Here is a 26,377-nt window from a genome sequence, read left to right as displayed (position 1 = left end):
TGTTTTTTTTTTTTAATCTGACTTTATTTTTATTTTATCGAACTCCTTTTATGGTTTTAGATTTAGTTTGTACAATAAACTAAATTTGATTTATGCAATGGAACTAAAAAAAGGTAATTGTGTCTAGAAATAGTAATCAATTATTTAAAGGAAAATAGCCCTTTTAGCTCTTTGTATGACACGAAAGGTTCATTCTTTTCCTGCACACTGGACACAATGCATTTGACAAAATGTTCAAAACTATTCACATTTTCAGCAGTTTTTTAATAAAACATTGCATCTATAGACAAAAGTACAATGGCAACAATGTGTTTCTTCAAAATAACAACATTTATGTTTATTGTTGCTGTAACATAACTAATGTGAAAATAGTGAACAATATCAAATGACAGATTATTAAAATCATTAAAGATCCGACACTGAAAAAAATGATTAATTGGATTTACATATTTTAAGGTAAGTGGTTGCAAACAATTTAAATGGGCTGAATTTAAACAAATTAAGTTAAACATTACTCAGTTCGATTTGTTTATTCAAAATCAGCCAATATCAATTGTTTGCAACTAATTTATATTTTTTCCTTCCAATGAATCATTTTGCAGTGTATAACAGTAATACAATAGTAGAAGTAACTGCAGTAATTACCTTTGTGATGATTAATTTTCATAAGTGCTAAGATAACAACTTCTTAAACAGTGCTGTTTAGGGACTCCACAGAAATCCCAGTAGAGCGGCGGTGAATATTATTAGAGAAATAAATGTTTAAAAAGCATTGATATTCTTTGTTGAATAGATTGTAGGCTGTTTTTAACAGCAGATGGCGCTGAATGCTTTTACAAACAGCCATACTTTGCTTGTATCCAATTCCTTACAAATACCAGTCCAGCCTATAATAATTATAAGGGAAGTTAGAAAAGATTTAAGCAAAGTACAAGAATGTTCATAGTGAGCTGTGCTTACATTATTGTCATGACATACAAACCAAGCTGTACACTGTAAAAAAATGCAGGGTTCCACACAATTCATTCATGTTGTCCCAACACAAATTGATTAAGTTAACTTAACATTTTTAACAAATGTATATAATTTGAACATTTAAAAAGGTTGTCTCAATGAAATCTCACAATAGTTTTTTTTTGTGTACATTTGAGTGTATTGTTAAAAACTAACCTAGAGCCCCATCTGCTGTTAAAAACTGGCATAGAGCACATCTACTGTTACATAGCTCAGAACCGTTTTAAGAGAAAGTAGTGGTGCGTTTTGAAATTTGCAGAATCATTTTCTCAAATAATTTTCGCCACAGCTCTAAATACTAGCCTGTGTTTCTACAAGTTCAGTGTGCTGAGTTTAAAGTTTAGCTCCAGGACCAGGCCTCTCAACTGGAGACGTGAGTGAGGCAGCAGCCGGTTCATCCAGGAGCCAGAAAAGCTCTCCTTGGTCAGGAGAAACCAGAGCTGCTGGAAGAGCAGGCCCTTCACCACCCTCCAACACATGCTGCGGAATCACACAATACAAACTAATGGACACTTCTATCTCAAAAGGACACAGGAGAATCTTTGGTCAACGGCAGCTGTTTAACTGTGCCTTATAAATAAATTAAAATTGATTTATAAATGAAAGTGAAGTGAGACGGGTAGATCATGTAATTATGAAAGAACGGTGAAGATAGTATTTCTGAATTACATTAATGCTATATAGCAGGCACTTTTCTAATAGTCGAGAAGTAAACTCCAATTCAATTGTAGTAGCTACATGAAGGCTGATTTATACTTCTGTGTCAAATGCCGGCGTATGCTACGACGCTGATGCATAGCCCTTCGCCGTGGCCGTCGTCGTCACTGACGTGTACCTCTAATAAAATGTAACTACATGTCGCAACAACGCATAGCGCAAGCTCTGTGATTGGTCGGCTTGGTAGCGCTTGACAGCGCGCAGAAGTATAAATGCACAGCTACGTGCGTTGCATGCACCGTGGGTTACGTCGGTCACTTGACGCAGAAGTATAAACCAGGCTTGAGTCTTATGCAATTTCGAATGCAGGTTTTGTTTCATAATTTCAAATCTGTCTATATTAATGCTTATTTTAAGTATAAAACATTACCCTAAATAAAGTTTTTGTTTTATTACTCTAAATAGAAATGAGTAAGTGTCTTAACTAGTGCAAATGAGTTAGCAAATTGTGGTTTCTAACTGTAACTGGTATATTTAGCATAAAAACCATGTAATATAGTGGAGAGTTATTAATCTACTCATGCTTGTTCACTTCATCTATCATCTACTTTACATGTTGTGGATAAGCCACATGCACATAGATGATTACTCTGCTTAAATACCATCCATAATGTGTATAATTTAAAGGATTAACAACAATTAATCGATTAATTCTTAGCTAGCACAAATGTAAAATTTATAATTATAGATTAAACTCTCGGCGGTGTTTACCTTCAGTACAGGGGCTTTGCTGCCGCCGGTCGACACAAACACCACACATCGAGCGGCGTTAACCATGGGTAACGTCATAGTGACTCGCTGAGGGGGCGGTTTGGGGGAATCAGAGATAGGGGCCACTGTCTTCTGACGCTCCTACAAAATTACATAAATAATTCACACTCAAACAAAGATAGAGGGCAGAAATGTACATACCATGCTAGTTTGGGAAGTCTGGTTAGTTTAAAATATGGAAAAATAATAATAAGAACGTTTTAACATATTTCTAGCATGTTTTAACACGATGTTAGCATGATTTAACACTGAACAAAACCTTTTACAAATAAGAATTAGCATTTTTAGCATGTTAACTTTTTAAAAACAGGGCTAACATGTTTAGTACATTGCTATCACTAAACTTACATGCTAGCGTGTTCTTAAGCATATTTAAATATTTACTAGCAAAATTAACATTGCTATTTGAATTGTTATGTTGCTAACATTTAAAACTTTAACATTTTAACATCCTGTAGTATTCATAGCATGCTTACAAATGTTGCTAGCGTGGATTAACATGTTGTTAGCATGTTGTTAGCTAGTTGCTTTGCTTGTAATACATAGCTAGATAACTAAAACATATAAGGATGTTAGTATATAAATCACAAGAGGATGACTTCCTGCTTTGCTACTGTTCGGACGTCTTTGCCCACTGCTCCGCTCGTCGCACTCTTGCTTTTATATCTTATACCCTAATTTTAACTTGAGCCTATCAGCACAGTGCTCAAACAACACGGCTCAAACAAAACTTTGGCTAGTTTGGTAACCCCTGGTCTAAAGGGTTCGGCTGACAAAAAAAAGAGGTTAAACTTTATAATAAGAAGAAGTTCATGCTACACAGTGTATCCATTCATTTAAATACCGATCAATCTTAATTAACTACATATATTTACTTACTACATGGTTAGGGTAAAATAAATAAATTGACTGAAAACGTATAGATACTGTTTTGCTATGAATGTATCTGAAACCTGTAATAATGGATGATCTGGAAAGAGAGAGCAAGTGTGTCCATCTGGTCCCATTCCCAGCAACAAGACATCAAACACTGGAATCTTCTCTGTGCTAAAGGCCTAAAATTACAACATTTATTGAGGGCTATGAATTTTAAATACATACATTTATAAATTAATCATTTATATTTATTAATGAATAGAATCACACCTTGCTGAGTTTGCTGGCATAGTCCTCGGCACATTCTTTCACAGGTAAAGAAGGATCTATGGCTAAAATCCTTTCTTCTGGAATGTTGATTTTCCCAAATAATTGATTCTGTAAGACATAAACAGTAATCATTATGCATAGCTTTTCAAGCTTCATCACCATCCTTAAAGAAAAACCTGTCTGGAGGACAAGACAAAGTTCATCCTCCATAGACTGGCACTCATTGTACCATTTTTTTAACTAAATACTTAGGCAGCCCAGGCTAGAAATACAGTGTTCTGTGTTCGTTGCACGTTTCAGATTAAAAAAAAAAAATCCAGTACAGGGCACGGGACATATTTGTACATTTGAAACGTGTTACTTAGGATATGTTTTGTAGCATGTTTCAAATACACATACATCTGGTCCACACTCAAAAAACTGATTTGTTGGACTTACATTAAAAAAAAAAAAAGATTGTCAAGTGGTTCCACGCAAGTCTGTTAAGTAGTTTCTACAAGCAACAACATAGTTGAATGAACTAAAGAAACTCAGGTAAAGTTGACAAAATATTCCTTAGTAGATACAACCCATTCAGATGTGTCACTACGGCATTTTATATGTACATTTTACTAAGTAATGTCACTGTATGTTATGAACACTTTTATAATTAACTTCGAAGTATTTGCTCTATAAGTTTAAAACATTTTTAGAAACAAAATGAATTTATTTACTTTGCAAAGTTTTGCAAATATACAACTGCTAAAACCCATAAAACAACTTCAATTTCACAGGTAGACAAAAACATCAAAAATTTAACAATAAACATTCTTTACAAGGTCTGACTGACTTTCAGAATTGGTAATAATCTTACAGTAAAAAACTTTTCAGAAGAAAAAAAAACAGGTAAAAACAACATTTTGGTCGATAGTGAACAGTCTTACAATGTGAACTTCCTTCAAATATTGCAATACAAATTTTACTTTGAACAATTTCTGATATTTTAAATGTTTAAGCTGTCAAAAAACATTACAACTGGCCTCTATTTTGGAAAACAATCAAAAAAAATTGTTTATTTCAAAAAGACAAAAAATTAAACATTTAAAATGTTGGTCCATCAACAAAGACAAAATTAAAACTGGCATCTAATTTTAAAACTAAAACAATCTAAATTTCACAAAGAAAACAACAAAACATCTTCATTTAATTTTTTTCTTTGTCCAGAATGATGTACTGATTCAACCAAGAAGTTTGTTCTTAAGCATTTTGTGTGACAGTTTTTAAGCGTCAAGTCCCAGCAAAACTTTCTGGAAAAACTCTAAAGTGTAATTCAGGTTTAAAGGATAACTGAGATTTAAGCTGTATATGACTCCCAAAAGAAGAGTACAAACAATGTTAAAATAGCCAGTCAAACCCTTATTACGTAAAGCTTACAGTACTAAGTTTCTGTAGAAATAACATAGCTAACTTGTGTTAATTTAGTTAATTTTATGTTTTATGTAATGTGAACAAGCGTTGATGTAGAAAAACTAACAATAGTAAAGTTTCTTTATTTCAGTGCATATATCTGGTACAGATCACCTATTACTCGTTTCCATTGAGTGGTACCGTACGGTATGGTACGTACAGTTCGGTATGCTTTTATTATGGAGTCAGGTAAGACTCAAAAGTAATTCACACAAAAGACACGATGTACACATGCGTAGCCAAATTCACGTGCATAAAATCAAATTCACGTGCGAAAAATATTTATTTATATTCACAAAAAAATTTCAAGTGCACAAAATAAAAATACATTTTCATAAAATACGTTTCACAAATGCAAAACACCATTTGCAAATGTATAAGAGTGTACAAAAAGTTTTGAATGTTTAAAACTTGCGAGTTCTTTCTGAACGAGAAAAATTCTCTCTGCAAATCCTCTTTCACGTACGACTCCCTCTGGATACGTGTGTGTGTGTATTTTTGAGACTGTCCTGGCAGAGGCAGGGCAACTCGTACCTTTCAGCCAATTAGATGAGAGCTGTAGTTGATGACACCCACTCTGCGCTTCATTTGCGCAAACTGTTCCTCTCCAGCATGGCGAACGGAGAAAGCAACAGTCGCAGTCACACTTTTATTTATTTATTTATTTATTTGACCATAGCCTCACTCTTTTCATTCATTATTTTGCCGCAGCTCCGCTCTTCTTATTTATTGTCTCGCAGCCCCATGAGCAAAATGTAGCCTGCAGGGTAGGGCTGGGCGATTTTTCCAATTTTTTTGATTAATTCGAATTTACGTTTAAGACGATTTAATTTTGAATCAAATCGAGAAATCGCGATTTTGAATACATTATAATGGCACCAATGCGCTTTGGTTCACTCTATGAAGCAGAAGCACCACGCACCACCATGGATTTTAGAATTTTAAACAGGTTTCCATACACACACCAGCGCCGCCCAGCCACGATTCACAAAGCAGTTCATATTTCAGCCCCGCCACAGAGCGCCATCTGATTAGTTTCATGTTAAATATCTTGCGAATGTGCGCGTTTGGTGTGTGATAGTTTAAACTGTCATGTGCGCGTCTGTGTGGATTGTTAAGACATTCCCTTATCAAGTCGATAAACTCGATCTTAACATGTATGAAGGACGTAAAAACCTGCCATGAGAAAAACCGCTCCGATCTTTTGGTTTGAACACGAGCAGTGGTGAGGGCCTGTAGCAGAGAAAATGAAAATACCTGCCCCCATGACGTCATTTAGCGGACCTGGTTGAAAACCAGACAGATCACAAAGCATAATAGAGAGTGGAGCAAAGCGCATCAAATGATCGGTATTTCAAAGGGGAAAAAAGAAAAATAGATTAAATATATTATTTTATATTTGACACATCTGGTACTTGTATTTGCTCCTACTAAATGTCCACAACTTCACACATTGGGTTAAATTAGGCTTTACAGGTTCCATGTTCAGTCCTTTACTTCCACTGTATCTTTTTAAGAAAAAGGCAGCAGCTTTACAACCTGTCATACAATCAGAAGACAAAGTCAAAGCTGAGCTGATCTTTCTTAGGCTCAGCAAAACTTGCAAAAAATACCTCTGTATTCCTGCAACTGCAATATTTACACAAATATTTCTTATTCAAATCTTCAGCAACGCTGTTTAACTCGTGAATTTGTTATACATTTATTTACACCTTGACCTATTTTTGTATGACATGGCCATTAAAAATACAATGTTCCTTAACCAGATGGTTTTTCAAGTTACTTATAAAAAGAATGTTACTTCAGTCATGTTGTTGCAATGTTTTGAGAAGACTAGTAACACAATTAAAAAAAAAAAAAAAAAAAAAAAATCGAAATCGTGAATCGGTCAAACTTTATAAAAAACCCAGATTTTTTTTTTGGCAAATCGCCCAGCCCTACTGCAGGGTAAGGATGCTGTAACTATCATTCCGGCCACACAAGCGTAACAGTGCCATTGTGGTCTAGTGGTCAGCACGTTGCGTTACGACACCGTCGATCTGTGTCCGATCCTCACCAGAGTAAATTTGTGTATAAAGCATCTGTTTAGAAGGAAGTGCTGCTCATAGGATATGTGAACTTTGAATGCAACTTTCTGACAGTGGAGACACAAGCCAGATAAAGGTGAATCGTACAGAACTGTACCGTACCGTACTGTACCACTCATTGGAAATGAGGCACTAGTGAACCACTGACCTAAACCTTTCTCTAAACACATCTAGTAATGTTTTCAAAAGCAAACGTAGGAGAAAACTGCACTGCGGCCATGTAGTTTTACATTGCTTTTCTCTCTTTTAGTGGATCCGTGATTCACCAGACTTGAACCTGAGCATTTTCCATCACAGGCACAACATCATACATAGTGAGCTACTGAGCAAAAGTTATCTATATGGAGATAGATAAGTGAGGAAAATGCATTTGATTACAAATCACAGACACTGATAAGTTGTTTTCTGATTTTTTGTGTAAGAAACTGCAAGAAAATAATCCTTTATTTGTCGATAAAACAGCCTTGTAAATATCATTAGTGTGAAAAGGAGCAAAAAATGTTGGCGTTACACTGCCCCAATAAGCCTGTGTTGGTATAAGGACCAAATCAATATACACTTTATAGAGGGCGTGAGCTACATACAGCAATGCAGATAAATGTTATTCTTAAAGGGCCATGAAACCCCCTCGTTTCAGCAGGGTGTTTTCACACCTCTACTTTCGAAAAAGTCAGAAAAGTGGGCGTGTCCAGCTCTGTTTAGGGGGGAGTGTCGGAGGAACTAAAGTGGGATGGTGTGGGAGTGTCTATTTGTGCACGCGCGAGTTTCAGAGTCAAAATACACACACACACAGACAGGAGAAAGCGATGGTGTTTAACCTACATGGACATCTGTAGTCGAATTATTTGCTGAATTAATAAATGTTGGACTTTAACTGCAGTTTGGCTCTTTCATTCAGGGAATTCATTCATGCCCCTCGCGACAAACGCGATATTTGATTCGAGGATCTGCTCTAAGCGTGTATTTTTCATGCAATGTTTGATACCGCACGGCGAATGAGAGAAAAAAAAACTCAGCATTTCCCGGAAACTTAGATGCACACGGCAGGTAGCGTCAGAAAGCCGCGTGTGTTATTCCGGTCACTAAATGCGGTGCTAACAAGTTTGCACTCAGTGCTATAGTTAACTTAATTCGATATGAACAAACTGAATAAACAAAGAGCACTGGTCGCTCACTTACCAAATCTGTAGAGACAGGACAATCACCAGCAACTAGAGCCGCGTCTTTATGGAGAGAATACTACAAGCAAATCCAGATTTCAGCGTTTGCAGATGAGAACAGCTCTCAGGTAAACAATAATCCTCCTTAGACACGTAAGTTATTGTTGTCGAGCGTCGCGTACACTGTTAATCCACACGTGATCCAGATAAGCTCTCACAGAGAGAAAATGAAAACGAAACTTAACGGCAGCAAACTATAAAAGCAACACTTCACGCTTGTTTTGCCAACACAACGTGGCGTCTTTGTGGTGTAAACACGGTGACACTAATGAATATTAATGAAGTTGCACAATAGAGCGCGCTGATTGGTTTGAACCAAGCCTTACTCATGCATTAATGTATCACACTGTAAGACGTAATAAGACTCACTCAGGCACAGACGTCCAGTCTGCATGCTGGAATACACGCTATTATGTCATGGCCGTGACGCAGCTTCAAAAATTCGTTTCAAACAGGAAGTACGAATTTGCTTGAAATAATGCAAAAACAACCAATTTACACTTTTCAGTGAAATAAAGGTGTCCTAATAGTGTTTTTAGCAGTGTGGGACACATATACGACTGTCAAAAGCTCAAAAAATGTGTTTTGGTGTTTCGTGACCCTTTAATGCATAATTACAGTGATGTGCAGTAATGAATTCAGTACACAAGGTAGCAAATATTCAGACCAAGGCCAAGACTTTTCAACACAGAAGGAAACAAACTAATCAGATGTGGAACATACATAGGTAAACAAAATGTTTTTGGATCCTAGTATGATTGTAGTTAATTCACTGAAGTCACACGAACTGTCTCTTTCCAAACTTTGAACATCTTTGAACCATACTGTCTATGGAGGATGAGGGAGCTCTCTAGGGCTGCAACAACGAATTGATTAAATAGATAAAAATGGATTACTGTCTATGTCTATGTCTAGGGCAAATAACATTTTAAGGGATCCAACCCACCCTGGCCACAGCCTGCTCATGCTCATGCCATCAGGCAGGCGTTACAGAAGCCCGAGGAGTGCGGTTTAGTTTTTATCCTGTCATTATAAGACTTTTGAATAATACCATTTCTTAAGCATTGTTGATAGCTAGTGTTAAATAATAAATTAGTTAAACTAGCATAACTTGTTATTGTTACAACAAATGGTGAAATAGGTATTTAAGTATGAAGTTATTCTCTTCAGAGATTTTTAAAAATAGGTTATATCTTATATAACTATATATTTATATTTTTATTGAATCATAAAGCTTATTTATTATGTTAGGATTTTATAGTGTTTGTATAGTGATGTTTTTAATGTTCTTGTTGGGTCTGTTGCAACGTAATTTCGTTTTGCATTACAATTCTATTGTGATGTGTTGAATGACATAAATAAAGGAAACTGAAACTGAACTGAATTACTGAAAACGCTGGCAACAAATTTCATAATCGATTTGTTGTGTCGCGCTACTCGGGGAAGTTTGATTATTAAAAAACCCTTTAGTTCAGTGCGGTGCTGATGTTTTACTTGTTATCCAGCTTGACAAGCACGACAAGTTAGCGTTAGCACGTTTACTTTTAGAGCGCAACTGAGAAAATCAAACTGAGCTTTGGCACGGTGTCTGGCGCTGAGCAGAGCTCTTAGTAAGGGGCCGTCTGAAAAGTGCTTTTTTTTTGTAAACAAAACTAACTTAACACCGCTGAGAAAGACGTATCATATTATCATAATTATGCAGCATTTTAGCGGGCTTATGCTTAATTTGTTTTAGACATCTTAATACACACACATACTAGTAAAACAATGCATTTAGAGTTTGTAAAACACACAAGGAAGTCGAACAATCCATTCAAATATAATTTACCGATGTGTTTTATTTATATCAGATACAAATTACACATAGTGAAAGTAACTAGGTTCACCAGCCACTTACTTGCATGAGTTTGAGGAGTAACTGAATTTACATGCTGAATCCTGCATGTTCTGCTTTTTATGAATAAGGCAAACGTGCGGCCGCAAGTAGACATGGCGATGACCATCTCATGTTATAGATCACGATCACTTACACGTTTATGTGAACTAGTAAAACTTCTGTTTGAGATTATGTCTTATTAAGATTATTTTTCTTACTAAATTCACAAATAATTTAACTTGTTTTAAGCAAACAATCACCTAATTTTGAGGTGTTGTTTTTAGAAAACAAGACATAATTTCTTATGCTATTTCATGTGTCTAGTCAGTATCTTAATTTAAAAAATATTTCGATATTTGGATTGAAAACAGGAAAAAACTACTTAGTTTTTTATTTTATTATTTAATTATTATTATTATAACAGCTCAGGGATGAGCTTTCTTTGAATAAACGGTTGGAAATTAATGTTTTTTTTAATCTGACTCATCAATTAAACGAAAAAATAATCAACAGATTAATCGATTATTAAAATCGTTATTTTAACGTAAAAAAATGTTATTTTTAGGCCTAGAGCTCTCAGATTTCATCTAAATATCTTTGTGTTCTGAAGATGAACAAAGTTCTCATAGATTATAACAACATAAGGGTGAGTAATTAATTACACTTTTTATTTTTGGGTGAACTAACCCTTTAAGCTCTGTGTTTGAGTATTCAAATATATATATATATATATATATATATATATATATATATATATATATATATATATATATATATATATATATATATATATATATATATATATATAAAATATTCAATAATATATCAAAATATTGAGAGACTACATGTTTGCATAACAAACTATCAGTCTTTCTAATATGTGCAGAGTTACCTTGTATAATCCATAAGTGCTCTCTGGATCACTGAATGGCACAAGTCTCTCATCACAGAAGCCAATAAGCCACTTGCTGCAGTCCAGGTTTGGTACAGCAGGCAGTTCTTTACTCAGTATAGAAACCAGACTCCCTCCTGAAAGACCCAGAGAAAAGCAGCTTCCACCGGAGCTCAGAGCTTTTTCTGCTCGAGAGGACAGCAGCTGAGCCAGACTAGACCCGAGCTCCCCCACTGAAGAAAAAACCAACACTCTCCTTCCAGACATCACTCTCTGAAATCAAGGAAAGAGAATCATGATTATAAAGGGACATAAAGGAACATTTTAAGAGCATATATTATGCAAAAATCACTTTAATACAGGGTTTAAACCAGGGGTCACCAAACTTGTTTCTGGAGGGCCATTTTCCTGCAGATTTTGGCTTCAACCCTAATCAAACACACCTGAACAAGCTAATCAAGGTCTTACTAGGTATACTTGAAACACCCAGGCAGGTGTTTTGAGGCAAGTTGAAGCTAGACCCTGCAGGGACACCGGCCCTCCAGGACCGAGATTGGTGACCTCTGGTTTAAACAGTTGTGTAGAAGCAGTCTGTAAATTTAACCGGCATCTAATGGTGAATATGTATTCATTTCATTTTCTATATTCACACAATTTTGCTGCGTCCAAATCTGCATACTATCCTTCCTAAATAGTATTTGAAAATAGAATTAGTATGTCCCAAACCATAGTATGTTGAAAAGAGCATTCTCGGATGGTTTGCTATTTAAAAAATTTAAGTGTAGAAGCTTCCATACTCTAATCGCTGATACTGCCCACAATACATAGCGCATTGGACACAAATTCAATGAGAACTGCAAACGCGTGTGATAAACTACAAACATGATGGACGCAAGACCAACCGTCAAGTAGAGAGGCTTCGGTAAAGATGTTTGAATGACTGTTAGTCAATATCTAGCCCACTGGAAAATATTAAAATCACGTTTTCTGTGTCATATTTCATCTGCAACAACAATACTAAACTTATATAAAGACGAGTTTGGACGTCTGAATGCGTTTTACAGTAATCATCCAAAGACCTGAGGAGATTTTTTTGCATGAAAGACTCATGAATGGCAGATTAACCTGCTGCTTCTTCTCTAATAGGGTAGGTAATTAAATATGGGATGACTGGCAGGGGGCATAACTAAGCAACACAACGGAACTAGTATGTCCCAAAGCTTGCATACTCTTCTGTTGCACACTCAAAAGTATAAACTTTTACTTCACAAAAAAAGTACATACTTTTAGGCCGTTGTATAAGTATGCGAATTGGGACGCAGCAATTCTCTTTTTGTATGTGTCATCAGAGGGGGAAAGCCCCACCTATTAGCAGTGTTGGGCAATAATGCATATAGTAATGTGTTATTGTAAAAGCATTCATTTTGACAGTAACTAATACTGTAATGCACTACTTTTTAAATATAGTAACTTAATTAGTTAATTATAACATATCCTAATAAGTGCATTGTGGAATTGGGAGATGCCAACCAACCACCGTAAAAAAAGAAAGAAAAAAAGACACATCGTGTATGAGGCACCAGACTGGACAAAAGTCAAACTAAAGCAAAGACTGAATGCACGCGAGGTGCACGAAGTGTGTGCACAAGAGAGACTGGATGTGCACAAGAGAGGCCGGATGTGCACAAGAGAGGCCAACCCTGTGTCAGAAACTGCATACTACCATACTATATAGTACGCTAAAATCGGTATGCGAGCCGAGTAGTATGTCCGAATTGATGGAATTCGAAAATCAGTATGCAAGTACCTGGATGACTTACTACTTCCGGCAAGATTCTGCACACTGCGCTATCCCATGATGTACCGCAAGAAAATTCATAAATGGGAGAGAATCAACACAACTGACACAGGTAGGTCACGTGACCATGACAAAATGGCAGATGTAGTACGTCCGAATTCTATACATACTGTATAGAACGTACTTTTCTAATGGCCGAGTAGTACATTTAAATTCAAATGCAGTACCTACTGAACAATAGGTAGTTTCGGACGTAGTTTCCATGTGTAACGGTAGTTTCCATGTGTGCTTGCGAGAGAGCAAAAAATGTTTTTATTTATTTTTTAGTTGCTTGTTTATTTTACAGGGACAATACACCTGACATATTTTTACAAAGACAACCAATGTTGTGTACATAGGGCATATAGCATGAAGTTAATTTGCAGTCCTCATCCCTGGTTAGGATTTACATTAAAAAATTAAAAACAAATATATACATTTATTGTATAATGATGGTTTGTTCTGTAGACTATGGAAAAAAAATTGTACATGGCTTAAGGGGGCTAATAATTTTGACCTTTTATTCTAGCTGAAATAAAGCAAATAAGACTTTTTCCAGAGGAAAAAAAATTATCAGACATACTGTCATTATTTGAGAAATATTAAAAAAAAAAAAAGAACAAAAATTCAAAGTGGAGCTAATAATTCTGACTTTAACTGTACATAGAGCCACAAATATAAAATATAAGTCAGTCTGCACCCTAAGGGGAAATGTAAACCTGACCAATTTGAAAGAATAATACTTTCTGTTCATGTTTATATTCTCTCAGCTTTACAGAAAAAACAGATTTTAATTTTAAACCAACAGGCATGGCATTCCATGTGAACCTTTCACTGAAAAGGATGACTCACCGATAGTGGTTCTGCATCCGCAAATTCTACAATTCCTACTTACTGCCCCTCTAGTCTCTGCCACATCACTGCTGAATTTATTAACTAACTCACTGACTACTTTAGGGGCAAAACCATGTATACACTTAAACATGTTTTTTAAAAATTAAAACTTAAAAAGTAAATAAATACATAAATAAAAACTTAAGAATTTGGCAATGAAGCTGCACGGTGGTGCAATGGGTAGCATGCTGGCCTCACAGCAAGAAGGTTGCTGGATCGAGCCTCGGCTGAGTCAGTTGTCGTTTCTGTGTGGAGATTGCATTTCCTTCCCATGTTTGCGTGGGTTTCCTCTGAGTGCTCTGGTTTCCCCCACAAGTCCAAAAACATGTGGTGTATAGCCGAATTGTGTGAACTAAATTGACCATAGTATATGTGTGTGTATGAGTGTGTATAGATGTTTCCCAGTGACGGGTTGCAGCTTTTACACTGCGTAAAAAATTATTCTGGATAAGTTGGGGTTTCATTCCGCTTTGGCGACCTCAGAATAATAGGAGGACTAAGCCAAAAAGAAAATGAATAAATGAATGTATGAATGAATTAGCAGCTTTCTGGTGCTTAGTTTCACCAAATTGCTTCTGAATGGTAATTTAGATTATTTTCATTTATTCATTCAATCAATAATTAGGGGTTGCCACAGCAGAATGAACAACCAACTATTCCAGCACGTTTTACGCAGCGAATGCCCTTCCAGTTGAAACACATCCCTGGGAAACCCACCTATACGCACACTCATTCACACTCATCAACAACGGAGGCCTACTCAATTTACCTGTACCGCATGTTTTTAGACCTGTGGGGAAAACCGGAGCACCCGGAGGAAACCCACACGAACACAGGGAGAACATGCAAATTCCACACAGAAACGCCAGTCGAGGCTCGAACCAGCGACCTTCTTGCTGTGAGGCGACAGAACTACCTACTGCGCCACCGCGTCGCCTATTTTCATTTATTTATTTTATGAAGTTTATTTTTTGTTTGTTGTATATTGTTGCTAGTTTTCGAACTTAAGGTGTGACAACACAATCTCACGGCAATTCGTAACTTTTTGATTTAGTGGCTAATTCGTATGAATTCGTACGATCTAATTCGTACAATTTAGTACGATTTGCTCATCCTCCAATGACGGTTGGGGTCAGGTGCCACACCTCCTTTTTAAAATCGTACCATTTCGTACGACTAAACTAGTACGAATTAGCCACTAAACTGGCAAAACGTAAAATACTTACGCTTTTTCGTGAGATCAGGCTGGGTGTGAAGTAACATGTTTAAGGGTTAAATACAACAACTTTTATGATGCTGAAGCAACTTTAGTTTTTTGTTGCTGAATATATTGTTTAGCAGGTTTATCACCTTGTGATTTTTATTTTTATGCCGCTGTTCTGACTTTAACAAATTAATGTTTAAAAATGACTGATTATTTAAGCCTGTTTTGTGTTTTAGTTGTGAGAATGCAAATTGATTAAAACTGTAAAGCTGATCAAAATCGTTTTCTCATGCAGCACTGAAGTGAGGTTATAACGGCATTAATGGGAGCATTAAAATGTTCTCTGGAAAGTAACTCAAAAATTACTTTTAACAGTAATGCATTACTGTTTGGTGTAATCAATAAAGTAATTGAGTTACTTTCTGAATTAAGTAACTAGTTACTGTATTTCAGTAACTAGCACAAAACTGCCCATTAGTAACAATCTCTCCCTCTTTAGCATAGAACGTTAGTCTTGTTTTTGAATGACAGATAATACATTTGTAGTTCTGCACTTTTAAATTTTTTTTAAAAAAAAAGCAGGGAGCAGGGAGCACAATCTCATTTGAATTTAAAGTGAGTCCCCAAAATGGGCCAATTAGGATTAAAACCTAAGAGAGTCAGTTTCAAAGAGTTTAAAAACATTATTTGTGGCGTATTTTAAGCTGAAACTTCACATGCAAATTCTAGGGACATCAGAGACTTATTTTACATCTTGTAAAGAGATGCATAATAGGTCCCCTTTAGTTAAATGACACAGCAGAACTCAAAATACAACGACAGTATTAGCATGACTAACAATAAAAAGGTTTTTACACCTGGTTTATAAAATAAACAATGATAAGTTAAGCTTCTGCAGTAAGCAGCATTGGTGTTTGTTAAAACCCTGTCTAATCTGTTTGGGCAGTGCAGGTGAGAGGTGAAATGAATGAATCAAGAAAGAATTGTAGTCGTAGTTGCAGCACTAAAACGCCTATCGATAAACACTACCAATAATAGCAGGTCAGAAAGATGCTTCCCGCTTTTACAAATTTTTTTACTGACTTATGGATACTGTAAAATTTGCACATTTACTTTGCACTCACCGCGGAATGTTTTCTTAGCAGGCTACCTTCAAGAGTTCCTCGTGCGATCTGACCAACATCCAATCACAGCGAGTGTTGCCTACTGATGCATTCTGGGCAACGTAGTGCACACTTTAATCGAGCCCTTGTGGAATCTGTAAAGATTCATTATCGTTTATGTTTTATATGCTATTTTATTTATTTATTCAAGTCCCGTAGCCAGCCAACTGAAAAGCGTGGTTCTATATATATATATATATATATATATATATATATATATATATATATATATATATATATATATATATATATATATATATAAAAGTGGATCTTTTTGCAGTAATTCTACCAATTTAATGGGCATTCTACCATTGTTGTAATAGTTTGAGCATTAATCTTTGCTGCATTAGCTTGTCAGACGGTGAGCATAACTACATATTTTGAAGCAACAAAGTTGTTTCCTACAGTTTTGTCAAAATGTTTACCATTCTAGAAATGTGCATTTGAACTGTGAGTTATTAGTTTATAAATAATGTATTGAGATTAGAATTTTAATTTTTTAAAAATACAAACCTATCATCATGCATGATTAACAAAATCAAAATGGAATATGTTAAAACTTATTAAAAACCAACTAAAAACATAATAAAAACTGTGGCCAGTAGGAAAATAACAAACTGGCCAGCTCATTTCCTCAGTCAGAATTTGTACATTTGAATAATTAAAAATTAAATTTGTCTTAAAGCCTTCTTCTATCAGCTTCTTTGGCAATTTATGATGGCATACTGTCAAAAATATTACAAATAATTTCATATAGGGGCCAAAATCCAGACTTTATCAGGGGAGGTTGACAACCAAAAAAAGGTTGACTTTCTGGAGATCATGATACATTTATTTTTCCAGCAGAATTTTGTGAAGAACAGTTTATTTTTAATTCTAAATTTTTCTACTTTGATTTTCTTAAATGCACGATTAATTGCTAAATTTAAATTAATTATATATTACTGTGTCCTATAGAGCTATGCACATTCATATAATATAATATAATATAATATAATATAATATAATATAATATAACATAATATAATATAATATAATATAATATAATATAATATAATATAATATAATATAATATAATATAATATAATATAATATAATATAATATAATATAAACTATGGCGTACTCAATTTATATATTTATAATAACATCCTCAGAATTACAATTTATATCTGCAATACTTCTTTTTTCATAGACTGTAAATAAATAAATAATTTATATAAAAATTAATGATTATAAATACTTTTAATTATTAAAATAAATAGTTATAAGCAATAATACATAATAAATAATAAGTAATATTAAATAAACAATAAGTAATGCATAAACCTTTTTTAAAAACTACTCCATTTCAACAGATGGCGTTAGTGCGGCACCTTCACACAAACCACTAGCAGCTACATGTACACGAAAACAGTAGGAAAGGGAACCTCTTGAGTTTAAAATGAACACTGAACAACCTTAAGTTAAAGAAGTATAACACAGATCACTGTCAGCAGCAGAATCAGCAGAGGCAGCTACTCCTGCATATCTACATCAGACAGTGGCTTCTGTGCGGTAGTTTGTGGAGATGGTGTCCACTGTCTCCTCTTTTGAGAGTCAGCTGCTCTCCATCATGGAAGCAGTGGTGCGGACGGCGGTGCTGGAGATCCGTAAACTGGTGGATGTGGAGCGGGAGCTGCTGCGGGCGGAGGTGAGCCGCGGCCGGGGGGAGATCAGCGCCCTGAGGAGGAGACTGATGGAGCTCCAGCCCCGGACAAACACAACACACGCTCATTCCTTTACTGCTGTCAAGAGGTACTTGAGCTTAAATGATGTGGTGTTTATGTAAAATTTAAGTTAATTTACTTGAGATACAGCCTAACTAGTGTTTTTATGTTGGGTTGAGAGAGTTAATCTTAAAATAGAAGTATTACGTATTAGTGTTCAATTTACCTACAAAAAAATACTGTAGAAATTTGCTTTTGAATCGTATAGTAAAGTGTATTATATGTGTATTTACAACCGTTTGTTAATGAATGAATGCTATAGTATACTGTAGGATTACGAACTTAAATGTAATAGTTTAGTTTTACTACAGTAAACTGGTGTTTTATTGTATAATGTAGCTGTAGTTGTAGAAATCTACAGTATTTGGGGATTTGTTTGCTATAGTTGTTGTGTTACTTCTGCTACCATAGAATTACCACAACAGATTAAAGGGGTAACGTTAGTTCACCCAAAAATGAAAATTAATTCAATCATTAATTTGTGCTGCCTTTTCTTATTTCAAAGCCTTATAAGCTTCTTTCTTCGTTCAAACACAAAAGAAGATATTTTGAAAAACGTTGGAAACTTTTAAGTATTGATTTCCATAGTATCCATAGTTTATGATAACCTTGGATAAAAATATCAGGGTTTCACGTTATTGTGCTCACTGCTCTATAATATATTCTTCTTAAATGTATGGGTAAAAAACAAATACTTTTTTCCCTTTGGAAATTAATATATTTTGTTTTTTAAAAGATTTATAATAGTTTGACTTAACAGTAACAGTAAACATGTAAGGCTAAACAATTCAAAATATTAATTGACTTCTGTCTTCATTTGTTTCAAAAACACTGATCTTAACTATTTAAAATGCCATCTTTAGTTATATTTTGGATATTTTTTCTGCTGAAGTTACTGTTGTCCTAAAAACAAAACAAAAAAAAAAACAACATAAAAAAGTAAATAAAAAAATCTTACACATACCTTAGGAACGGTATAGCAGAAGATCTTGGGGGTTTTAAAACCTTGACTTTTTCAATTAAAGGTTACCTTAAACACGCTTATCGTCCCATGCCTAATGGACAACAATGGTTACAGGTTTTCAGCATTCTTCAAAACATCTCATAAAAGTTTAAAATCCCTTGTTGAGGAGTAAATAGTGAGTCAGTTTTTATTTTGGGGTGAACTATCACTTTAATTCAAGTACTTTATTAAAGTTAAAAAACGCGATAGTATTTACTATAGTATTGTTTCATGAGGGTTTGCTTAAAATTGTTGTTTTGTCTGCTACTATACTTCTGTGTAGTTGTAGAAATCTACAGTATTTGGGCATTTGTTTGCTATAGTTGTTGTGTTACTTCTGCTACAATAGAATTGCCACAACAGATCAAAGGGGTAGTTCACCCAAAAATGAAAATAAATGAACGTATTAATTTGCGCTGACTTTTCTTATTTTAAAGCTTTATGCGCTTCTTTCTTTGTTCGAACATACAAGAAGATATTTTGAAAAATGTTGGAAACTTGTAACTATTGATTTCCATTGTATCCATAAATTTTTATAACTACGGATGCTAGGCATGGGCCGGTAAGATTGTGATGGTATGATAACCTTGGATAAAAATATCAGGGTTTCACATTATTGCGCTCACTGCTCTATAATATATTCTTTTTAAATGTCTGGGTAAAAAACAAAAACTTTTTTCCCCTTTGAAAACAATATTTCTTTTGAAAGATTTAAGATAGTTTGCAACAGTAAACATGTAAGGCTAAACAATTCAAAATATTAATTGACCTCTGCTGTCTTCATTTGTTTCAAAAACACTGATCTTTACAATTTAAAACACCATCTTTGGATAGTTTTTCTGCTGGAGTTACTGTTGGCCTAAAAACAACAAAAAAGAAAATAAAAATCTTACACATACCTTAGGAATGGTATAGCAGAATATTTTAGCGGTTTTAAAACCTTTTTTTATTTTAGTACTTAACTATGGTAAAGTAGAAAAAAACACTATAGTATTTGCTATAGTATTGTTTAATGTGGGTTTTCTTAAAATCGTTGTTTTGTCTGCTACTATACTTCTATTTTTGTGTAGTATTAATGCTTTTTTGTAAGGAATAATTGATAATGGTTCTGAAGTATTGCAAACTGTAATAGTTTAGTTTTTACTACATTAAACTGTGGTGTTTTGGTGTATAATATAGCCTATAGTTGTAGAAATCAACAGTATTTGGTCATTTGTTTATATTACTATAGTTGTCGTGTTACCACTGCAACTATAGAATTATCACAACAGATTAAAGGGATTTAATAAAAATGAAAATTCATTAAATTCGCTCTGCCTACTTGTTTCAAACCTTTATGAACTTATTTTAACACAAAAGAAGATATTTTGAAAAATGTTGGAAACTTGTAACTACTTATTTCCATAGTATCAAGTTTTTTTCTTACTATGGACACCCATGGTGACAAGTTTTCAGCATTCTTCAAAATATCTCATAAGTCTCATAAATGCTTAAAATCACTTGTTGGGGAGTAAATAGTGAGTACATTTTATTTTTTGGGTGAATTATACCTTTAATTCAAGTATAGTTCAAAAACACTATAGTATTTTCTATAGTATTGTTTCATGTGTGTTTGCTTAAAATGGTAGTTTTTTCTACTACAATACTTTTATTTTTTTTAGTATATATGCTTTATTTTTTGTAAAGAACAATTGATAATGGGATGTTTAATTCTTAAAAAATAACACAGCACACCTGAGGTGGTGAAATGGCCACACTGTGAATTAATGTGCTCATTATGGTTACCACACCTAAAGACATTGCTTATTGTCAGGTTTTTGTCTTCAAACAGCTTCTGTGTGTAGGATGGTTTCTTACACATCTCATCTAATGCTGATAATAACTTTTTTTTTTATCTAGTTAAATTTATACTAGTTCATTATTATCTAGTGAATGTGCCCAAGAAGATGTTCGCAATCATTTGAACATCCGAAGAGGTGAGGTCTTTTTGGGAGAAAGCCCATTAATAATTCAGCAAGACCAAGTAAGTTTTCCTTATTGCCTGATAATATTTGTAAAAGCTGTCACGTTTTAAGATATAATGAAAGATATAATGTCATATCAAGCTACCAAAGGAGATCCCGCAGCAGAACTGTGAGATAAACCAGCCGATTATTGTGGTAAAGGATGAGCCACATGAAGTAGATGTTTGGACCGGTCAAGGCAACAGTGAAGAGGGTAAGTATTTCAGCTGTGGGGAAAAATCGTTCGATTGAATTGATTCTACATCAATTATGACATTTTTAAAATGCTTTACTGTGTCTCTTGAACCATTCTCTGAACTTAGTTTTTAACCAACAGATTGCACTCTAGAACAGTTTTTAACAGCAGATGGGGCTCAAGGATAGTTTAACAGTAGATGGCGCTCTAGGCTAGTTTAACAGTTGACAGGGCTCTATGCTAGTTTTTAGCAGCAGATGGCGCTCTGGGCAAATTTTTAAATGCAGATGGCAATCTAGGCTTGTTTTTAACTGCAGATGGCGCTCTATGCTAGTTTTTATTTGCAGATGGCGCTCTAGACTAGTATTTAACAGCAGATGGCGCTCTAGACCAGTATTTAACAGCAGATGGCGCTCTAGACCAGTATTTAACAGCAGATGGTCCTCTAGACTAGTTTTTTTACCAGCAGATGGTGCTCTAGACTAGTATTTCTACAGCAGATGGAGCTCTAGACTAGTTTTTAACAGCAGATGGCGCTCTAGACTAGTTTTTAAACAGCATATGGCGCTCTAGACTAGTATTTAACAGCAGATGGGGCTCTAGACTAGTATTTAACAGCAGATGGCTCTCTTGACTAGTATTTAACACAAGATGGCGCTCTAGACTAGTATTTAACAGCAGATGGCGCTCTAGACTAGTATTTAACAGCAGATGGTGGTCTAGACTAGTATTTAACACAAGATGGCGCTCTAGACTAGTTTTTAACAGCAGATGGCTCTCTTGACTAGTATTTAACACAAGATGGCGCTCTAGACTAGTATTTAACAGCAGATGGCGCTCTAGACTAGTATCTAACAGCAGATGGTGCTCTAGACTAGTGTTTAACAGCATATGGCGCTCTAGCCTAGTATTTAACACAAGATGGCTCTCTTGACTAGTATTTAACACAAGATGGCGCTCTAGACTAGTATTTATCAGCAGATGGCGCTCTAGACTAGTATTTAACAGCATATGGCGCTCTAGACTAGTATTTAACAGCAGATGGTGCTCTAGACTAGTATTTAACAGCAGATGGAGCTCTAGACAAGTTTAACAGCAGATGGCGCTCTAGACTAGTTTTTAAACAACATATGGCGCTCTAGACTAGTATTTAACAGCAGATGGGGCTCTAGACTAATATCTAACAGCAGATGGTGCTCTTGACTAGTATTTAACAGCAGGTGGTGCTCTAGACTAGTATTTAACAGCAGATGGCTCTCTTGACTAGTATTTAACACAAGATGGCGCTCTAGGTTAGTTTGTAACAGCAGGCAGCGCTCTAGGCTAGTTTTTTTTCCACATGAATTGCAAGTGAGACGGAGGAAATAATTCATAATCATAAGACATAATCTTTAAACCAATGACTTCTATTAAAAATGTTGACAGAGGTTTTGTGACATACTGTAATAATAACAGCGGGCGATAATTAAATGCATATTTTCTGTGGAGCGATTGATTTGAGGTAGCCTGATATTTTTATTTGACGGAAGAAATAAAAACATGATTGGAAAAACATCATATGCCAGTTTTTGTTTTGCCCTCTAAATTTGTCATTTAAATGAAAAATATCTAGGGCAGGACTATTTATTTCATTTTTTTCACTAGTTTATTCTTTTTTCCATGCTTTTGTAAACATTGCAGGTGCGTGAAGATGCTCTGTTGTCATGTTCTGTAAGCTGCTTTTCGCATATTAAAAATATATACTTTTTAAATGCAATATTTAATGTCAAACAAAATATACATGTCAATTATTTTTTTTTAAATTGAATAATAATCTTATAATAATCTGACCAGTCAACGGTTAAAATTCAGTTAACAAACAGCGATTATCGTTGGCAAAATGAACCGAAATGAGCATCCATAAAACTCAGCTTTGTTAACGATTAGACAGAATAGATTTAAGAGAGAATAGCGATGCATTTTTGATCATGTCAGCTTGAATGCAGTATCTATTTCTCAGATTTTTCGCCACAGCTCTATTAGTTTAGAGCAAGCTGTTGGATGATGGATTATAAATTGTTCATAATATCCTACCATGATAAGTACACTTACAACTCTTTCACTTAACCACAGGAACCCACAGTGTCGAAGTCGTGTGCCTTTCACCCATAAAGGAAGTGCTTAAAACTGTTCCTTGTATTGACAGAGGAAGTAAAGAAAACACATCAAAAGCTGAATCGCCAGCCCTGAACAGAAACAGCCCACCTGCAATAATGCCGTTGAACCAAATGGTGCAGTCGATCTCAAAAAAAGGTATCTCAGAATCTGAAAATGCTTCATTTAGTCACTTACAGAGCTGGAGCGCTTCAAGGTCCACAAGAACATGCAGTGCCACTTCTTTTTCAGCGGACAAGCGTTTTGTTTGCTCCTACTGTTCGAAGAGGTTCAGGTGTTTCAGTCAACTCACTATCCACCAGCGGAGTCACACAGGTGAGAAGCCCTACAGGTGCACAATCTGTGGAAAGAGGTACATTCAGAAAGGACACCTGTACACCCATCAGCGCACCCACACCGGAGAGAAGCCGTATCGCTGTCCGCTCTGTGGAAAAGGCTTTATTCAGAAATGCACACTGGACATGCATCTGCGAAGTCACACCGGAGAAAAGCCCTACACCTGTGTGAAATGTGGGAAAGGGTTTACCACAAAGTTTAACCTTAACAAACACCTGTCTTGTCAGTCATGTGGCAACTTCAGTTAATGAACGGCTGTGCGTTTCAAACTCTATTTTTAGCCGTGCTTTACTGCTTTTTATAAGTTGAGTTTTAGTTGAATATTTAGTTTAATAATCGAAAATGTATGGTTTCAGATAATCGAAAAATGTATAGTTTCAGATTATTTCTGGATAGAGATTAAATATGAAACAATGTTTGAAATACAGTAAATCTAATTTGTTTTATTGCTGTTTTACAAAACATGTATTTGTGAATAACTGAACGGAGGAACAATTTTGATTTTCTGTCATCTGTAGCTTCCAAAAATCTACGTTTATTATTTTTCAACCTATAGTGTAAATACAAATTCAATGATGTTTGAATCTCAGTTTATTATTGAGTAAATCTTTGAGAAAAAATTACCTGACAAAAGTCTCGTCATCAATCCCATTTGTAAGAGCAACAAATTAAAACTCGACTTCTAGTTGATCACTTGAAAAAGTGGCAGAAGGTAGACATTTCAGATTAATCATTTTTTAAACTGCATCCCAATCATCACAAATACTGCAATTGTCAAAGAAATCATTCAAGTTTGGTGAAGAAAAAAAATCATGGTTTTGGATTACGTCCAGTATGCGGGTATGCGAGAGATCTGCCGAGTGTATGGCAACATCAACAGCCTGAGGTATAAAGACATTTGTGCTGCCCATTATATTACAAACCACAGAAGAGGGCAAATTCTTCAGCAAGACAGCGCAAAGAAGGTCAAGGTGTTCCAGGATTGGCCAGCCCAGTCACCAGAAATTAACATTATTGCGCATTGATGAAGGAGGAAAATGAATTCAAAAGATACTTGATGATCTCTGGGAGTCCTGCAAGATTGCTTTCTTTGCCATTTCAGATGATTTTATTAATAAGTTTGAGTCATTGCGGAGATTTATGGATGCAGTCCTCCAAGCTCACAGGAGTCATACACAATATTCATTCTTTTTCCACTGCAGCATGACTTTATATTCGATACTGTACATTATTTCTGTTAAGTGACAAGACTTTTGTCTACGCAAAGTCAGACCTTACTGTCCTAAATAATTAATAATCAAGGCATGATCATATTTTATTTTGGTAAAACAAGCGTAATCGAGAGGCTTTTGCCTTGTTTATAAGCCACTTCTAAAACCAAATGATCAACTAGAAGTCAAGTAATTATTTGTTGTTCCTAAAACTTGAATAAGCGACAAGACTTTTGTCAGGTAGTGTATATTTGTTTTGATTTTTTGTGTTAGGAATTTGTTTTTAATATTTAGGTAATTAACATTTTTTGTAATTTTGTAAAAAAAAAAAAAAAAATCTCCCAAGAATTATCTATAATTTTTTACATGCATGTTTAGTTTTAATTATTTTAGTTATGTTTTTGATAAATAGTTTAATTTATTCTAGTTTAAATAAAACAAATTAGAGAGTAGCTGAAAGGAAATGCATTGAATTATATTTTTTCAGATAATCTTTATTTTATAACAACTTAAAATATGTATATATTTTATTGTGTTTGTTTTAGTTTAGTTTACAAAACTGAACAGCTTTCTAGTTTATTAATACATTTTTTGTCTTATTGTATTTAGTTTTGTTTTTTAAATAACTGTTGTGATTCTGTAGACCTAGAAGGCATAATGGAGACAGTGGAGTACGCTGTAGAGAGTGATAAGCGCTTTTTCTCATAAATTTTGGGCACTTCTCTCTGTTTCTTCCTAAACTCTTCAGCTGGGTCATTATTTATCGTGTTTCTTATGCAAATTTTCTTCAATATATTGGCACCATCCACCATTTAATAATAATAATATTAATTAATAGAAATTCATTCATGTTACTGTGTCCCAATATTTCTTACTATCCTCACTTTATTTTGTATAAAATACATATGTGTCCTGTTGTTTCTTCATTCCACTTTTTGCCCCTCAACCATTTTTTGTCACTTCATACTATGAAACTCAAGACTGATACAGTGTGAATTATAAAGTGAGGATAGTTAGAAATATTAGAAACAATAATGGCAGTACATAGCAAGTTATAATAAGCAGATTTTGAATGGGAGACAGTAACCTGAATGAATATCTATTAATTAATAATATTACTGTTATAAAATGGTGGAACATGCTTATATCTTGTAGGAAATTTGCATTAGAATTACGATAAATGACCCAGCTGGGCAGCACGGTGGCGCAGTGGGTAGCACAGTCGCCTTACAGTAAGAAGGTCGCTGGTTTAAGCCCTGGCTGGGTCAGTTGGCATTTTTGTGTGGAGTTTGCATGTTCAATCTGTGTTGGTGTGGGTTTCCTCCTGGTGCTCTGGTTTCCCCCACAAGTCCAAAACATATGGTATTAATAGGGTAAGCTAAATTATCTGTTGTCAATGAGCATGTTTGAATGTTTCCCAGTGATGAGTTGCAGCTGGAA

General features: G+C 34.9%; 2 protein-coding genes and 1 long non-coding RNA gene across 6 annotated transcripts; 2 read left to right on the top strand and 1 right to left on the bottom strand.

The window, feature by feature from the left end:
* Window positions 1-243: 243 nt before the first annotated feature.
* On the bottom strand, window positions 244-23,730 carry pgls (6-phosphogluconolactonase). 2 transcript variants are annotated; one of them, XM_087242525.1, is made up of 6 exons: window positions 23,568-23,730; window positions 11,170-11,442; window positions 3,649-3,756; window positions 3,456-3,557; window positions 2,443-2,583; window positions 244-1,494 (listed from the first exon to the last, which is right to left on the bottom strand). In XM_087242525.1, the coding sequence occupies exons 1-6, from the start codon at window positions 23,598-23,600 to the stop codon at window positions 1,348-1,350; spliced, it is 804 nt and encodes a 267-aa protein (XP_087098651.1). In that variant the 5' UTR covers window positions 23,601-23,730; the 3' UTR covers window positions 244-1,347. The 2 variants fall into 2 exon arrangements, with proteins under 2 accessions (XP_087098651.1, NP_001004117.2); NM_001004117.3 differs by lacking the exon at window positions 23,568-23,730 and adding an exon at window positions 16,229-16,301.
* Window positions 1,924-4,706, top strand: LOC147836936 (uncharacterized). Its single transcript, XR_015941971.1, has 3 exons — window positions 1,924-2,737; window positions 2,782-3,117; window positions 3,265-4,706. It is a non-coding gene; the product is annotated as an uncharacterized LOC147836936 (long non-coding RNA).
* On the top strand, window positions 17,677-24,158 carry LOC141381291 (uncharacterized). Of its 3 annotated transcripts, none has more exons than XR_015481294.1 (5): window positions 17,677-18,062; window positions 20,967-21,060; window positions 21,143-21,254; window positions 23,422-23,528; window positions 23,622-24,158. XR_015481294.1 is itself a non-coding variant. In XM_087245207.1 (5 exons), the coding sequence occupies exons 1-5, from the start codon at window positions 17,836-17,838 to the stop codon at window positions 23,972-23,974; spliced, it is 966 nt and encodes a 321-aa protein (XP_087101333.1). In that variant the 5' UTR covers window positions 17,677-17,835; the 3' UTR covers window positions 23,975-24,158. The 3 variants fall into 3 exon arrangements, 2 of the variants coding, with proteins under 2 accessions (XP_087101333.1, XP_087101332.1); XM_087245207.1 differs by having other exon boundaries at window positions 23,349-23,528; XM_087245206.1 differs by having other exon boundaries at window positions 23,349-24,158.
* The last annotated feature ends 2,219 nt before the right edge of the window (window positions 24,159-26,377 follow it).

The sequence above is a fragment of the Danio rerio genome, chromosome 3 (genome assembly GCF_052040795.2).
Source record: "Danio rerio strain M-AB ecotype USA chromosome 3, GRCz13ab, whole genome shotgun sequence".
NCBI classification, from domain to species: Eukaryota; Metazoa; Chordata; class Actinopteri; order Cypriniformes; family Danionidae; genus Danio; species Danio rerio.
Note: the sequence above shows the minus strand (reverse complement) of the source record. Positions and strands in the feature narration are given on the sequence as shown.

What these genes read in the sequence shown, in the direction of transcription:
- LOC141381291 (XM_087245206.1), top strand. Translation starts at nt 17,836, where the DNA reads ATGGTGTCCACTGTCTCCTCTTTTGAGAGTCAGCTGCTCTCCATCATG. An exon ending in TCCTTTACTGCTGTCAAGAG is followed by an intron (nt 18,063 to 20,966) that starts GTACTTGAGCTT and finishes ATTATTATCTAG; the next exon opens with TGAATGTGCCCAAGAAGATG. An exon ending in TAATAATTCAGCAAGACCAA is followed by an intron (nt 21,061 to 21,142) that starts GTAAGTTTTCCT and finishes TGTCATATCAAG; the next exon opens with CTACCAAAGGAGATCCCGCA.
- pgls (XM_087242525.1), bottom strand. Translation starts at nt 23,600, where the DNA reads ATGTTCTTGTGGACCTTGAAGCGCTCCAGCTCT. An exon ending in GCACTTATGGATTATACAAG is followed by an intron (nt 3,757 to 11,169) that starts GTAACTCTGCAC and finishes TATGTCTTACAG; the next exon opens with AATCAATTATTTGGGAAAAT. An exon ending in ATGCCAGCAAACTCAGCAAG is followed by an intron (nt 3,558 to 3,648) that starts GTGTGATTCTAT and finishes TTGTAATTTTAG; the next exon opens with GCCTTTAGCACAGAGAAGAT.